Below are 18,721 nucleotides of genomic sequence, written 5' to 3' on the forward strand. Positions count from 1 at the left end.
TAAATATTTATTTAAAATTGTTTCATTCTGTTGCTCTTGTTCTAGTGCAGTTATCTGTCTAGTGTTTTTGTTGTGTATATTATTTTCCTTGTAGCTTTTTGATATCTGTCATCTAGAACCCAAAAAATTTCATTTATTTTCGTGGATAAATACGTCATGATATAGTTTATTTTTTAAATAAAAATCCGTTTAATACATGCCAGTGATTTCTGGGTTTAAGTGTGTATGGGTGACTGGTTTTTTTTTCTGGCAAATATTCATGTGTTCTTTGTTCACCTAGTAAATTTGTATCTCCATCATTCATCCAGTTTAGTTTTGTCATTAATTCGAAACGGAAAATACCGCTGTTAGCAGTTCGAGTATACCGACCGTCTTGTATCTCAGCTCATCAGTCATTCGCTTGTGATTGAATTGTGATTTATTTTGGAAATTTTGAAATTTGTGTGTTTAAGGATTTTCACAAAAATCTTGTTTTTTTTAAATTTTTTTCATACATACGGTTTGGTGAGAAATATATAATCAATCACAATGACTAGTGCCAGTATTATGGTAATTAATTATAATTTATTAGTTTTTAAGTTTGTGATTAAATGAGTTGTTTACAAAAGTTTCAGATTAATGTTGATTTATTATTATTATGATTCGAGATTCTTCAAATAATCTTGAACTTGTTTTTATATTCAAAATATATTATCTCAAATCACTCATAATTATTACAATAAGAAAGGAAAAAACCTGTGAAATTTTTGAATTATTGTAGTCGGTTAAGCACGACCATATAATAAGTACCCTATATTGAGTAATTGAGCAAAAACATTTTTCTATGAAAATTTCAATAATTTATCGGAAGTGGCCCTTATATGGGAGCTATGGCCTATTATGGACCGATTTCCATGAAATTCTGTCTCGTGATTTATTTAAATATGAAAGTTAAATTTTTTTTTAAGAATTTTATGTTCGTTAAAGTAATTTTTAGAAGTGACCTTCATATGCAAGCTATGAACAAAAAGGTTTTACAAAATGAATAGGTTTTACTTATTGTATATAAAACTTATTTGTGGAAAAATTTGTGTAGCAATCTTTGTAAATCAAGCATTTATGACCGACAAAGTCCTATTTCGTGGGAAATTTGTATGGTGAAATAATGGACCGATTTTTACCATTTTCAACATGATAATACATGTGCCAAATTTTATAGAAAAATATTTAAAATGGCTTAGAACTTTACATAGACAGGCAGCCAACCAGACGGACGAATGGAGACCGTTAAGTCGTCTCAGAAAGTGAGTATACAGTTCAAAGTGGTTTTTAGACTAATATTTTTGGACGTTACAAACATCAGCACAAATGCATAATGCATAGAGGGGACGATACTATGGGGGTGTAGGTTATAAAAAGTTTTTTTTTTTGATAATATGGTTTAAATATATTTTGAAAAACAAAAACCCTTGACACTTTTTTCCAAGATGATTTGAATAGAAGAAAATTATAAAATGTTACTATGACAAAGTATTTATATCATATTACAACATTTTAAAGACAAAAATAATAGTTTAAACTGATTATATTTAATTTTTTAATGTTTTAGATATTTTTTAGGCTAAAATTGCGGCGAAAACTAGGCTGCCAATTAGCTTGTACTATGAAATGAATTTCTCTCTGATTGATTTTTTGCTATTATAAAATTGTTTATTGAAAACGAATGTATATTTTCCATTAATTTTTTTAGTTATTGTATACAGATATTTACAGAATATATGTATGTATATTGTTTTATTATAAGAGAAAAATCTGTCACGTACGGTATGTCACGTAATATTAAATTTTATTTATTATAAGATCATCCAAAGATTGTTTTTATTTAAATATGATGGATTGTAAAGGAATCCCGATATACCCTTATTTCGTTCAATATTTTGGACAACAATATTTTGAAAGAACTTTTTATTATTTTAAAATATAGTACCCTCTGAATGGAACATAAAGACCAAATTATTTTTCAGATACTCTTATTTTTGCAAAATCTATTCCACTCTATAAGCGTACAAATGTCACGTACGATGATATGGAATTGCCCATATGCTGTTTGAAATTGTAACAAAATGAACAAGTACTCGGTTTCGGATTGGGCTAAAAATCGAGTTTCTGGCAGTATTCAGGAAAGTTTTTTCCAAAACCAAAACATTTATAAACAAGTAAGAGATCTATATTCGGTTGTGCCTTCACCAAATTTTACTTAAAAATATTTTTATTTAAACAAAATTAATTATTTTTTTTTAATTGTTCTTAAATTTTTTATTCCAAATTGATTTTTAATTTTTTTTAAAAAAGTTTTTTCCAAATTTTTAAAATTTTTTCCATATTTTTTTTTTAATTTTTAAAAGTTGTTTTTTTAATTTTTTGGAAAATTTTTTTTTGTATTGTTATTTTAATTTTTTTTTAATTTAAAATTTTTTTTTTGAGTTTATTTTTTTCTTTAAATTTTTTTTGGTAAAAATGAAATCGGGTTAAAAAATATTTTTTCCGATTTTGACCCATTGTTGGTCGAACTTACTATAGTCTTATATACGTCGTTGCAAAGGTCTTTGAAATATCTATCATTAGATATCCAAATTGTCTTTATTAATGACTTAGTAATCCAGATATAGGTCAAAAATGGAGGTTGTCCTGGTTTTTTCCTCACATCTCAGCCATTAAATAGGAAACTTCTGGAAAGCATGTCTGACAGAATTATTGAAGATTTGGATCCCGAAGATATCTGGGGTCTTTTGAAAATTGATTTCAACAGACAGACGTACAGACAGACAGACGGACATGGCTTAATCGACTCCGCTATCTATAAGGATCCAGAATATATATATACTTTATAGGGTCGAGAAATTATATTGTGGAAATTACAAACGGAATGACAAAATTATATATACCCTTCTCACGATGGTGAAGGGTATAAAAACCAAACCACTGTGCGTATACTTAATTCAAATGTCTAGAAGATAAATAAATATTACTCATACGTATAGTCTACAAAAAAAGCAGGTGTTTTTTCTTATCCATGTATCTTATTACCTATTATTTTTAACAAAATGTGTCCCAAATAGAAAAAAAATATTTTTTAAAAAAAATAAAAAAAATTTAATATTTTTTTCCGAGATCAAAAACTTTTTTGACTTTTTTTTTAAAACGGGCCCTTTGTTTTCCTTCAAATAAAGCTAAAGTCAAAAATTGTATGTTTTGAGTTACAAAATATTTATTTTGATAGATATCTCACTCGCATCCCACTAAGCGACCAAATAGGTCTTTAAGAAAAATATCTAAGCTTTATTTTAAGAAAAAAAAGGGCCCATTTAAAAAAAATGTCAAAAAAGTTTTTTGATTTCGGAAAAAAAATATTAAAAATTTTTTATTTTATTTTTAGATATTTTTTTCGAAAGATTGTAGAAAGATCTATCTAAGCTATTTGGGACACATTTTGCTAAAAACAATAGGTAATAAGATACATGGATAAGAAAAAACACCTGCTTGGCCAAAATGACAAATTTTGAGCCCCTCTAACTCAGAGAGTTCTCGACCGATCTTGTTAAAAAATTGAGCCTGAGTTACTTCCCGATCGGAAGACATCGATTTCAAAAGTTGGTTCACTTGACATGAAATGCCCCATATATGAAAACACAGTTTTTCTCAAGATATGCATAATTTTTGGAATATCGGTGAAAATGCTCGTTCCGAACACACGATCATGATTTTGAAAGAGTAAAAAAATAAGTGTTTTTAAAATGACACGCAGAGAAAAAATATGGTTGTGCATGTTTACTGTAACCATTTCAACATTGTTACAAGTTTACAAAAGTCGCTTCCAAAAAAATCGAATACTCCTCTGCTAGGCTTGTGTGAAATTGCATATCAATCGGATCAGCCAGTTTGAAATGGCAGATTTATTTCCAACATATTTTGATTCTACCCCACTATGCATTGTATAGCCTGTCACTGTATATTTTCGTGTAAAAACAGTCATGTATTCATTTCATAAAAATGGAAAAGTACACTCTGTTTTTTTTTACATTTTAAAAAACAAATACAAGAAAAAAAAATCAAAAAAAGTTGTATTTTTTTTGGGGGAATTTTGTTCACGTTTTTGTTGTGTAAAAGTGTAAATAAATCAGAGTGTAATTTTCCCTTTTTTTGAAATGAATAGCCTTAGTATTTGTTTTTTTGAAAAAAGTAAAACTTTCAATACTATGAATATGTTAGGTGGCATTTACACTTTGATTTAAAGTCATGTCGTTTTTTTTATTTATCTTTTAAAACCCCTACGAAAATCCCCTTTGTCTTTTTTTGTCAACCACTTTTGCCTTTTTTGGCATATAATAGTATCAGCAACCAATCAGAAAAGAGCTCAAAGCAGAATATCAAAAAAAGTCTTGAAAAACAGAAAACTTGCCTTTTGTTTAGACGTCACAATTTGTTAGTACAAAAAATAAAACATGATTTTTAGTCATGACTTAAAGTCATAATGTAAATGCCCCCTTAGAAAAAACAGTAACTTTTATCATTTTGTTATAAAATAGCTATTACACCACTGTACGTATGAGTAATATATAATGATTCTAGGAAATAATAATCTGGTATAACTCATACGTATTCTTTTCCATACCAAATGATTACCTTTCAAAACGCTTTGTTTTATTTAATGAGGTTAAAATTCTAATAATGGTTTAGGACCTAATTCAGAAACACGAAAGGAAAACGATTTTAAAATTTTTGTATGAAAAACACTCAAAAGTTATTTGAAAACTGAATGATTTTCATATACAAATTTTAAAATCGTTTTCCTTTCGTGTTTCTGAATTATGCCCTAAGGCCGAATATTGAATTTTTGGAACAATATTATTTGGATTGGTTTCTGCCTACAAAAACCGGTTTCAGTCGGACTCTAAAAATTATATCTTTTACCACTGATCGTATACTTAATATGAATTCCTCGTATATAAATATATATTACTCATACGTCCTCAAATTTAGTTTCTCAGTTGCAGACTATTCTTAATAGTTTTATATAGCGGACATTGTAGGAGATATTCCAGAACAGTACCTTTCTCGTATACCATAAAAAATCCCTAATCATACGTGTTATGTAAATCAAAAATTTTTTGAATGGGCTCGACTATACGTATGAGTAATATATAATGATTTTATAAAATATATCTGTATTAGCAATACGTATAATTGTTCATACCAATATATGGAAGTCAGACACCTAGTTTTATTGTGAAAGGTTCATAATTGCTCATTTACTCAGTGTAGGGTATTATTATATGTGGGTTTGCTATTTTTATACCCTTTGCCTTCGTGACAAGGGTATATATAAGTATGTCATTCCGTTTGTAATTTCCACAATATAATTTTCCGACCCTATAAAGTATATATATTCTTTATCCTTATAGATAGCGGAGTCGATTAAGTCATGTCCGTCTGTCTGTCTGTTGAAATCAATTTTCTGAAGACCCCAGATCTTCCGGATCCAAATCTTCAATAATTCTGCCATACATGCTTTCGAGAACTTTCCTATTTAAAATCAGCAAAATCGGTCCACAAATGGCTGAGATATGAGGAAAAAGCCACGACAACCTCGATTTTTGACCTACATATGTATATCTGGATTACTAAGTCATTAATATAGACAATATGGATATCTAATTTGCAACGACGTATATAGGACCATTGTAAGTTTGTTAACCCGATTTTTTTTTTCACCAAAAAAAACAAAAAAAAAAAATAAAAAATAAAAAAAAAAATTAAAAAATTTAAATAACATTCCGAAAAAAAAACAACTTTTGAAAAAAAAGTAAATTTTGTTTACCTAAAAATATTTAAAATTTATATTTTGAAGTATAATTTGGTGAAGGGTATATAAGATTCGGCACAGCCGAATATAGCTCCCTTACTTCATTAGTGTCCCTTTGTCTGATTTTTTACTCACTCAGCTACAAACGAGTTTTCAACACGTAACTATATTGATAGCAAAGGTCAACATAGCCGATATTCCAGCCTATCTGGCGACCTATTTTCTTATTGTCTAAATTGCACTGTCACTCACTGCTAATGTGAGTACAATTAAAATGCATACAAAGTATAAAAACCACTAATTTGGTACCACAAATATTCATATCGTACAATTTGTGTTAAAATTCCTTTCAAGATTTTTGTTGTTTTTGTCACTGACCGACATTGAAAACCATTCATTGTACTATTTTTTTTGCAATTTATTTTTATTTTTATGTTTATTTAATTTGCTAGTATTTATTTAAACAATAAACTACACATATTTATATTTATATATGTAAATAAACACATAAGTATTTAAATAACAAATGTGTATATTTATTTATTTAGTTTTTGCACAAATTTTATAGTTGTTTAATAATTTTTCCTGGGTTTTTTCAAATTTTTACTTTTGTTATTCTTTTTTTTTTGTTGTATTTATTTTGCTGTTGCTCATTAATGTCTTTATGCCATTAGAAATACATCATAAAGATTTTGTCATATTTAGTCACTTGAGAATTTTCAGTTTGTGTTGAAAATAGTTTATAATTTTTAACAAAATTTATTGCTGTTTGCTGTCGATAGCAACAGACAGACATAGCGACAGACGAATGAATGAAAAAAAAAAATACAAAAGTGTCTTTGAAAGCATATGCATGATTTCATGTGTATTTGAAATGAGGGTCGAAAGTACTTAACAAGAACATAAAATGTGTTCTTTTTTTATATGTTTCTAATTGATTTGTTGATTATAAGTATATTAAATATGGATATTATAACAATTGTATTTTAATATCGATTGCAAAATTTAAGATCATAAAACTTGATTTATTAGCTCATCAGAATTTCCTCCACTTTTCGAAATTCCATATTCATTGTTTTTTCTTTATAAAATTTTCAGTTTGTTTCTTGATTCGGGAGTTGATAAAATCCTACTTTTTTATGCTATTCGTGATACTTTAAAACTAATTTGATACTTTCAAAAACTGTTCAGTATTTTATGTTCCAACTCCCATATGCATAAACAATTTTTAAATTTATCAAAGGTTTATAAAACAAAATTTCCATTCAAAATGGTTTTTATAAACCTTTGACAAATTTAAAAATTGTTTGTGCATATTGGGGTAAATATGTAATTGTACATAAGTATATACTTATTTGATAATATGAGCAGAACTATAATTGTGACGAGTTTCAAACTTCATACGAATCAATTTCCTATTACTGCATGAAGTTTAATCAAAAATGGGACGGTTCGGAACAATAGTACAAAGCAAATTGTTATTTCTAAAATTTTGCCTATAGCTCTTTTATGATTTTGCATAGTTTCACTGAAAATTTTCGGGATTGGAATAGTGGGCGTGGCACACCCAATACAAAGTAAATATTTAATTTCGAATATCTGTAGAGCTACTTATAATTGTAAAAGTGTATAAATTTTTACGAATTAATTTCTGATTACTTTGCGCAGTTAAGCTGAATATAGACGGAATTAGATTAGAAGGCGTAACATCTCCCATACAGAGTAAATATTGATTTCGAATATCTGGGGAACCAAAAAGAATTTATTCCTGATCGCTGTTCTAAGTTTCGCTAAGCATGATCGGCTTAGTAGGAATGACCCCTCCCTTATAAAGGAAAGTTAAAGTAAAGCTTGATATTTACATAAAATTTTAAAAAATGGGTGGCATCAGAGTAGTGGAGTGGTATCTCACATACCAAATTATTTAGTTATTTTCGAATATCAAGTGAACTGTAATTGAGAGATCCACAATATTTTGTATGTGTTATAATTGTGCCATTCTACGTAGTTATGTTTTATCAGAAATCCATTCATATTTTTTAAATTTTACTAGGGTAGGGGTAGTGAAGTGCACCGGGTTATGCTAGTTTTCATAATCCGATAGACACAGAATGATTTACTGCTATAGCTAAAGTATATTGTATAGAAAATCGTATATATAAAGAACAATCGAACAATTTATATTAAAATATATGCATTTTTGTACCTTTATTCTTTTGAATTATGTTAGCTATACATATTTATGGATCAAAGGGTTATTTTAGAATTATATAAGTTTGTAAAATATTGAAAACTCATGCAAGTTTCGCAATAATTTAATTTTAGTCATTCTTCTAGATCGTGGAATATGGAATTATGTTCTTCCATATCATGTTCTTAACATTGATAAGACTATACTGGAGTTTAAGTATATAAAGAGTGAGTCAACAAAACTTATACACAGTATTCCATCCAAAAACTTATTCTTATTCCATCCAAAACTTATTTTTTTAATCACGTTAGCTTTTAAAAATATTTCAGATTTATACTTTTCTAAATCATTAATTTTCAAATGCTATTTTGGCCAAATATTTAAAACTTTTCAAAAAGTTCCAATATGGAATTTTTAAAAAATTTGCAAAAGAATTGAAAGTTTATAGTCATACTGTTTCCAAAGCCATTAAGAAGTATAAGGAAAACTTGAACATTAAAAGGAAACATAGATCAAGAAGAAAAGGGTCCAGCAGATATTGGTGAGGCAATATACATAAGTCGAACAACTCTTTCGAAGAGCACCGAACATAATTGGCTTTGTGCATAAAGCCAAAGCTAATGCTGCACAGTGGGGTAGAATCAACATTTTTTTGGAAATAAATCTGGTATTTCTAAATGGCTGGTCCGATCGGGATAAAAATTGATGCGGGCGTAGCTTAGGAGTTATCCAGTTAAATTTATTAAAATGGACTCTACAAATGTTCCAGGAGCGGCGTAATGGGGGCTCAAATTAGGGTACCTTCGACATGTAGAAACTTTAAACAAGTGCAATTTTTTTGTTTCCCATCCAATTTCAAAGCATTGCACCTTTGGTAACCACGCTAGGAGACTTGGCTTGCCATACCATGACTTGTGCAGAAGCTGTCAAAACGAGGAGGAGGATGAGACTAAATTTCATCTTCTTTGTCACTGTCCGGCATTAGCAGATCTACGCCTAAGGTTTCTGTGACACCGTTCCCTAAATAGTCTTTCTGAGCTTTCGAATATGAGGCTTGAGTGCATTAATACCTTTATAAGGAGAAGTAATTGGTTAAAAAAACCAGACATGGGGATCTCTTTAGAGTAAGCCAATTAACATCTGACTCATTGGCACGCAACTTTTCTTTTTTTTAAATCTCCTCTCTCTCTCTTTCCTTTGACATCTTCTTCACTACTATCTGTCCCTCTTTTTCTGTTTTTTCTACTTTCAGGTAACACAAAGGGACCATTGCTTGGACCCATGGGAGCTGCTATTCTTCTAAACCAAACCTATATTCCTGGAAAGTTCTCAGCTAGGTGTGCACTTAGTTATAGGCACTTTAAAATTGAAACTTTAAAATTTTGCCATACCTTGGTCCGATTTGTTAAAAATATAGGTCGTACTTTTGGACCGAATGGACCCGAATTTTTTTTGTTAGTTAGACAACTAAATTACCATTAATATACTAAATATTTCAGAGCAATATCAATTATGGATCCAAAAAAAAACGATTTACAATATAAAAATTAAAAAAATAGTATATTTTGGCCGTTTTTTTTGGGCTAAAGGTGACTTAATTCTTTTTTATATAAAAAAAAACTTTCTTTAAGAATAAATAATAGTTTTATGTTTTTCTGTAAGCTATCTTTTGGGGAAGATTTTGATATAAAAATCATGTCCTATTTTTCGAATATGTCGTCCCTACGCCTTTCAGAATTTAAACTATTTTTTATCAAAATTTTAACTTTGGGCCACATGTTCTAAAATCCCAAAGCTGGGATCAGAAAACAGAAAGCAGCCTTAGAAACCTTGATGTGTTCGCTATTAACTTTGAGCTTTGCTACAATATAATTGATGGCCATATAAATACTCATGATCGACCTAATCTTCTTGCTGATGTATCTAGCTATTCAGTACATATATAAGAAAATCAAAGGGAAGTCTTGAGTTCAAAAATTTCGTCATTCCCCTCTTTATAAAATGATAAAATTTAATACGATCAAGGCTACTTGTGTCGCAAGTGGAGAGAAGTAGAATATCATCTACATCATGCCTGTAATTCCTTATAACTTGTTTAAGATTGAGTGATTTGCATCACAGCTAGGAATTAATGTGATGGCCCACGGCTATATCCAATAAATGTTCATCAAATAAACAGATTATAAACAACTCTCCATTTGCTTCCTCCTACATTTTTTTCAGCAACATGTTTCCAGCAACATTCTAAAAAATAATATAAAGCATTCACCTAACAAAACTGTAACATATCTTACAGATTTCAAATAAAATTTTAAGTTCATCAAATAAACAGATCATACAATTTTCTACATTTACTTCCTCCTACACACCCTATATTTCCAGCAACATGTTGCCGGCAACATTCTAATAAAACTAGCGATATAAAAAGCATTCACCTAAGAAAACTAAAAATAAATTTGGAATATTTTTAGTTTTAAGCATTCAAAAGAATTTGGCCACAAGCCAGGTCATGGAATTAATGCAATAAATAATTGCAAACATAAATCCCCAAACCATGGCCACTATCTAGATAAACAAATGCAGCAAAACTTATTTATAGAACTTTAAGTCTGCACACAGGAATTTATTAGAAAAATGCAATAATTATGAACAAAAAAAAAAACACAAAGTATATAAAAAATGAGATAACGTCATAACACCTTTAGTTTAACATGAAATGAATTGGCAAAAACTATAAAACACATTTGTAGAAGGAAAAAAGAAAAATGTTGGCAGTTTGGCCTACACTTTTGTAAAAAATTAAAAAAAATAAAAAATTCTGAAAATTATTTTACACATTATGTACAAGTACATTATGTAATTATGTATAAACTTTTACTACATGTTTGTGTTGCTGTTGTTGCTGCTTAATTAAAACATAAAAATAGAATTATAGTGTGTTTAACAAAATGTTAAATTTATTATTAAATTTTCATTAAGTACTTATAGTACCCCCACCTTCTTTTGCTTGTTTTTATTTCATTATGTTTATTTTTGCTGTAGCTGCAGCATTAGAGAGTGCAACAAGCAGCAAAACACACACCTTATAGATTTTTGTTTGTGTTGCACTAACTATGCAATAATAGAAGAAAAACTGAATTTTTGATCTGCACCAAAATGTGTGTTGATGTGTAACGAAATTTGGCACTCGATGGACTATGAAAATGTATGATGCAAAAATGAAAATTGTAAATTACATACAGATTTATATGTATGTTTCTAAAGTACTTATGTTGCTACTCATAGAAATGTTTATACAGACAGAGACAACGAAATGCTCATAATTTGTGGTGGCACATGAAGAAGATTTAACAAAAAAAAAAAAAACCCAAGACAAATTAGAGTATTAAAGTGGTCAAAGTGGAATTGTATTCATACTCTACACCAATTAATATGGTCAAAATTAAATACCCAGCAGTTAAGCAAGTAATCAATGTATTCCTTATAGACAGTAATTATGACTAATGTCTATGCACCAAATTCTATGTTCTGGGTCACTTCACACGTATGTGCTATTCGTAGATTAGATAGAAGTCATTTTACTTCGCCAGTAATCCAGAAAGAAGACAATTGCTACTTAAGTGTCTCTATGCTATCTAGATACTTTAAACTTTAATTATATACTCCATTTCCTTATGAGTAATTCGTACCCAGTACGTACCCAGTTTGTACGTGACTTTTGAACGCTGCTTCTGTTTTTAAAGGGTACATATCAGCCATTTATTCTCACTTAGTTACTGAACATTATATTGTAAACAACACAGATTTTTTTGCATTGTAAATGTCGAATTTTGTACCAACAAACCTCATATGCGGGAAGTTTTGCTTTACTTTTTTAATTTCTAAAAAAGTGCAGCTGAAGCACACCGATTGCTCACTGAAGCTTATGGTGAATGTGTTTCATCGATTTCAAAGTGCGATGGTTTGTACGATTAAGAAATGATAATTTTGACACGGAAGACAAAGATCGCCCTGGCCAGCCACAAAAGTTCGAGGACCGAGAATTGCAGTCATTACTCCATGATGGTTGTAGCAAAACTTAACAAGAGCTTGAAAAATAATTGGAAGCTACTCAATCAGGAATTTCAAAACGTTTGCGAGCAGCAGGAATTGAAGCCGACTCGATTTTGTATGTTTGAAATGCTATAAAAGAAAATAATTTTTGCACTGAATCATTACATGCTCTGAAAAATGGATCCTTTCCATAAACCGAAGCTTAGGAGACTTAAGCCAAATATCCATGGCGCTAAGGTAATTCTCTGTATCTGGTGGGACTAAAAGGGTGCTATCTATTATGAGCAGCTGAAATCTGGCCAGAATATCATAGGGAACCTGTACCGAACACAAATAATTCGTTTGAAGTGAGTATTGGCCGAAAAATGCCCAGAATATATGAAAAGAAATGAAAATGTTTCCAACATGACATGTAACAATACCTTTAAAAAGTATGTAGAAAGAAGTGGTTGAGAAGTCCACAGTTATAGTACACAGTCTGGCATTGATAAACGGCGGGTTCGATCGGGTTAAAATTTGAAATGGACGTAGCCAATTTAATTTATTAAAATGGACCGTAGAAATGCTCCAGCAACGACCTTATGTGGGCTCAAAGTATGGTATGTAACATTTTTAAACCAGTGCCATTTTTTAGTTTCCTATCCGATTTTGAACATTTTTATATTATTGGAAAGCGGTCGGCAAGCGGTCTCTTATAATTTCCGAGTTATATTCATTTAAAAATTGAAATTAAAAAATTTAGCTTTTTAAAAAATAAAGGGCGTGTTTTTGGACCGAATGGACTTAAATTGTTAGTTAGACAACTAAATAACCAATAAGGACAAACCATTTCAGAGCAATATTTATTATGGATCCAAAAGTAAACGATTTTCAATTAAAAAATTAAAAAAATTGAATATTTTTGCTGTTTTTTATATTAAAAAAAAACTTTATTTCAGAACATATAACATTTTTATGTATTTCTGTAAGGTATCTTAACGGAGAACACTTTAATATAAAAAATATATCCTAGTTTTCGAAAATGTCGCCCCTACGCCCTTCGGAATTTGACCCACTTTTTATTAAAATTTCCACTTTGACCCACATGTTCTAAAATCCTAAAGACGGAATCAGAAAAAGGAAAGCAGCTTTGGAATTTTTGATGTGTTCCCTAGCTATCCCTAAAGTATTTTTCAGCCCCGAAGTGAATGTCGACCCTATGAGCAATATTGTAAAAAATAAAATTTTTGGGATTTTCGCTCAAATTTTTAAGAATTGCGAGATTCCCTTTGATCTTTTGAAAAGTTTTTTTACACTTTGTTTTTAGAATGACAAATTTAAAAAAACGTTGAAAAATTTCATTGAGTATTGTTAATAAATAAAGAGTTTATTACATATTTATTGAGTTTCTAAAACTAAAATTTTAATCAAAATTTTAACAGGATTGCAAATATTAGGAACAATTTGATCCACATTTATTCTGAAATAATATTTTTTCTTTAGGTAGGTTAATTTTTAGTCTTACAAAAAAGTTAATATCTCCATTAGATTCAAAAATATGTCACTTTAAATCTCCGTCCTTCAAAAATTTTGCATGTCTAAGGTACCCTATAGCTCCGCCCCTTGAGCATGTGTAGGGTCCATTTTAATAACTTGAACTTGAATACTCCTTGTCTATATCCTCCTCAAATTTTATGCCGATGGGACTAGCCGTGTGGAAATGCCAGATTTATTTCCAAAAAATGTGCCCACTGCGGGCTGGAACCGTACTTATAAATAGCCTCAAAAGTAGAAAAAATTACAAATATTTTGGCACCAAAGTTAACAGCATTTTGAACTTTAAGACTGAAGTAGAAGACTTTTTAAAAACAGCGGTCAGCTATTAGAAAATAGTTTTTTTTAAAAATAGCATTTTTAAATTAAATTTAAAGAAAAAAACATATTTTCTTGGGAAGATTTACAAAAACTTCCGCAAAACCTTCAAATATCTGAAGAAATAGATAACGATAAACTATACATATATCGATTACAGCCTTCGTGGAGTTTATAAACAAATACCAAGAGTTTTGTCATATGATATGGTCCTATTTTTTTACCAAAGGTGAAAGGAATGATTTTAAGAAAAGTTGTATGTTTCGTATTTTCAATTCCAGTAAGTAAAGCTTTTTATACTAAAGAAATAAACCGAATGTCATTCGACCTGATTAGAGCTGAAATATTAATACGAACAAATTTAGAGGAAGTTTGTAAAGATTTTCAAAATTGTTTACAAACCTCTAGGTTGGGAATAGGCCATAATCCGTAATTTCAAAAACGAATTAAAGTGGCAGTGTTTTGTATTTAATAATATAAATATGTATAGGACTGAACGGATCAAATTTAAGCATAGTTAAATAAATTTTAAGGAATGAAATGAAAATATTTTATTGTGATTCTAAATTTTTAAATAACTGCTAAAAAACACTTTTTAAAAACTTAAAAAGCGACCAAGATTTTGAAACACCCTCAAAATTTTGAGTTATTTTGAAAAAACTGTTTTACGATAGGTCGTAGTTCTTTAGTACCTCTAACTCACACACTTTTAGAACGAAAAAACAGTTATGGTTATGGAAAGGCAAAGAATTAAGCTTTCATAAAATTTATGCATAAAATGTATTTTCTATGAAAACCAATGTTTTTAAGAAAATTTTATATTGAAAAAAACGAGACATTACTTGTTAAATCGGTTTAAATTTGCAAAAAATGTACTCAACAAGACCTATAACCCACTCTTTGTCGTTTTCCAAGTTTGTTTCTCACGGTAGCACCGTGTAATACAAATATATGTATGTTGATTACAATGGATAAAAATATATTTTAATAAAAATTATTTACACAAAACCAAAATTAACATTTTCACAGTAATTTTTTTAATGTCCAGTTTTTTTTGATTTGTCCAGCTTTTTGCAAAATCTGAATCTGGCAACCCTAGTGGGGCGGCATATTCGAAAAATAGGACACGTTTTTTATACCAAAATGTTCTCCGTAAAGATACCTTACAGAAAACCGTAAACATATTATGTGTTTTTAAAAAGAGTTTTTTTTTAATATTTTTGGAATTTTTAAATTGAAAATTGTTTAGTTTTGGATCCATAATTTAAAATATAGGTATATTTTTGGTAATTTAGTTGTCTAACAAACAAAATATGTCCATTCGGTCCAAAAGTACGCCCTATGTTTTTAAAAAAGCGGACTAAATTATGGCAAAATTTTGCAATTTCAATTTCGGAAATTATAAGAGATAAATAGCACAAGCACTAGTCGAGCGCTTTTCAAAAATATAATTATCATCTAAATCGGATGGGAAGCAAAAAAAAATGGCATGTGTTAAAAAATTCTACATATCGTAGGGTGTTTTAATAACTTAAACTCGAACGCTCCTTGGTTGCGCCCATGCCAGTGGTTCTACCCCACTGTGTAATTCAGACCTTGCCCAGTCCCAATACTATTTATTTCGATCGATGCAGAACGCTATCTCTGGGATACGCTTCACTTTGGAACGCTTCACAATATTGGCTTTATTCGTTCTTGGCCTCAAAAGTTGAGCAGTTCTTTTGCCAATACTTGTACAATTTTTCAAAAAAAAGTTAAACATTTTAAAAAAAATTTCGAATCTTTAAGTCCAACACCCAACATTTCGCTGTAATTTTCTTATATTTGTGTCTTTTTGACGACATCATCCTCCTTCCTTTATAAAATAAACTTTTCTTAGACATTTTCGATAATAATATATATTCTCAACTTTCAGCAATTTACTTGCAAGTTAAATGCATTTATTTAAATACAAGAAATAATCGAACATATTCTTCATCTGCAGAGGAAGTAGGCACTCATAGTAATCAGAGCTCTGGTTACTATGAGTGCCGGTCATACGTTGAAAGTAATAGAGTAAGGGCACTGCTACACGTTCAATATATATTGACCGCGATCCAGTATCGCGATATTTATTGAACGTGTAGTTTGCAGTATTGATGGATCGCGATCCAAATCGCAGAATAACCTAATTTTGCGTGATCCATTACAATGGACCGTGGTCCAAATATCACAATATATATTGGACGTGTAACAGTGCCTAATATCTGCAAGTTCATGTTTCTTAAATTTGTTTTCCATAGTACAAAATTGCACTTTTATAATTTGTATATGACTAAAGTTCTAGTAATGTTCATTTGACTTCATTTTGCCATATCCCTTTAATTACTAGACATTGTCGAGTGTAGGGTTCATGAAATAGGCATTTTTGAGTTTCCTTCAAGAAAGAAAAAATAAAAAAAAACTAGCAATGAATTGCAATTTTATGTATCTTGCAGTTACTAAACATTAGAAATAATATATTTTTGTAGATATTTTAATGTGTTGTGCATAAAGATATTTGAAAGGAGTGTGTTTGTTGTGTGTGTCTGAGTGTATGTGGCAAATTTGTTGTTGCATATTTATTATAGTTTGTTGCATTTCTTTTATATTTTTTTTGCAGACTGCTGATGCTCATGTTGTTGTGTAGTTCTTTACACCTTTTTTAATTTTATACATATTTATTTGTGTTTTATTTTTTTTTTCGCTGACTTGTGGCGACTTTGTCGTATTTCGTATATAAATATTTTCATATTTTTTTCTGCATTTTGAATTTTGTTCTTTTGGGTATAAGTGTGTGTGTTTGTTTTCATGTTGTGTAGTTGCATTCATATAGTTTTTTTTTTTCAACAAAAAAGTTTTGAGCCTTTAGATCTTGTAATTGATTTAGTTCTTCTTAATCATTTCTCAGCGTAACAACTGTTTCTGACCCAAACACACCAAAAACAAAAAAAAATATAATAAACCAAAAATATTCGAAGAAATTCGAAAATCATAAAAAAGAACAAACGCGTTTTTTATGCCATTTCAATTTGTTTTTAAATCGTAACGCGGGTGTGTGGTTTATTCTTCTTCTTCCTCTATTTTGTCTTCGCCTACAAAATTATTTCTTTGAGTGTAGTCGAAGGAAAATAATTTATTAAGCGTGTGTTTGTGTCTGTGTGCGGGTGTTTAACTTCCTTCAGTTATCGTCTTTAACGTTCCTGAGTTCCTCAACAATTTTCCTTACTTTTTTCTCTCTAAGGAAAAGGATTAATTTTTGTTAATTTTTTCATTAATTAATTGTGTGTTTTTTTTATTTAATTAAACAACATGGTGGGTATTTAAGTTAAATTTTAAGCAGATATTAAAAAATTTGTATGAGAATTTTAAATGCAATTAGTTTTTTTTAAATCAAATTCATCTTGTTGAGAAATTTTTATTAAATTTTGAATGAGCCAAAAGTTAAAAATAATTATTCGAAGTGTAAATAAATTCAATATTGAAGGCCAATTTAAGTTTTTTTGTTAAACATATTTAAATTAGCATAAATCATTAAAACTATGAAGATATATTCCTCCAGGAGATAACCAGAAATCTAAAAAAATCAGATCCTGTTTCGATATAAACTTTAAATTTTATTAATATGCAAAATTCAATAGTATTTCTAAACTAAGTAGTAACAATTTAGAAACAAATTTCAATAGGAGTGAGTTTCTTTGAGAACAAGGCCCAAGTAAAATTTCATAATCAAAATCGAAAATAAAATTCCAAAATGTATCTTTGCCGCTGGAAAAAGAAAGTCAAATTGTGGATAACTTTGGACATCAGTAGAGGAAGAATTGTGGTTTCAGAAATATTTTTGGACAAATATAACATTTAAGCATAAACGGGGCTAATGGAGATTAAAGATCACTACTTGTATGCTAAACGCAATTTGGAGTTTGTTTGCACTAAATAGTGAAAATACCAAAAAACTTAACAATATCAGGAACAACTGTCAGTAACATTACGAATAAGTATTTCGGAGTGTTCTCAATGTAACCGAAGAAAATTTTAAGAACCATGATAAAAAATTTTGGAAAATAATATATTGGGTTCTGACTTAACAAAGCAAGATTTTTTTCAAAGTTTTAGTTTTTATTTTGAAACATTTGTACAATATATTGTAAAGTTATTCAAAGTATTGACCATTGTTAGCTATGAACTTTTCCCATCTTTCTGGGAAAATATGGATTCCGAGTCAAAATAACTGATCATCTTTTGAGACCCAGAATGAATTAAATCAATATCGGATACTCTGTTGTAAAGTGAATCGTATTCCAGAGAGAGCAATTTGTATCGATCGAAAAAAATATTATAGGAGTCGGACAGGGCATGGTCTGGACATTAACGTTGGTGAGGCAAAACTTCCCAACCACTTCATTCTATATACTTTTTAACGGTCATTGTGTGGTAACATGTGGCCGAGCGTTGAAAAAGGGCTAAATTCTTAGGAAAAAAAGGCTAAAAAAGGTCTAAAAAGTGGCTAAAAAAGGACTAAAATTTATAATTAAAAAAATACATACATTTGACACAAAAAACAACTTAGAATGTTACATTCGGCTATGCCGAATAGACAAACAAATCTACTAATATAATACACGTTCAAATGGAAGAAAATAAGAATATTTATTCCTGTATGTTGATCCTTAACTTTAAAATAACGTAATATGTGTCCACACGGATATCATATGCCGAAGTTTTTAAAACCTCGTATTTATCACGTGGTCTGCAGAATGCTCCTA

General features: G+C 29.5%; 1 protein-coding gene across 2 annotated transcripts in view; it reads left to right on the forward strand.

Moving 5' to 3' along the window:
• The first annotated feature begins 320 nt into the window (after positions 1 to 320).
• Positions 321 to 18,721, forward strand: part of TpnC41C (Troponin C at 41C) — a 29,733-nt gene continuing 11,332 nt past the window's right edge. The window contains exon 1 of one of the 2 annotated variants that reach the window (XM_065513910.1): positions 321 to 549. In XM_065513910.1, coding sequence (XP_065369982.1) covers positions 529 to 549 — 21 coding nt within the window. In that variant the 5' untranslated portion in view covers positions 321 to 528. Of the gene's footprint in view, positions 550 to 16,832; positions 17,271 to 18,721 lie in introns of those variants that run through there. The other variant, XM_065513911.1, reaches the window with a different exon arrangement.

The sequence above is a fragment of the Calliphora vicina genome, chromosome 5 (genome assembly GCF_958450345.1).
Source record: "Calliphora vicina chromosome 5, idCalVici1.1, whole genome shotgun sequence".
In the NCBI taxonomy this organism is placed as follows: Eukaryota; Metazoa; Arthropoda; class Insecta; order Diptera; family Calliphoridae; genus Calliphora; species Calliphora vicina.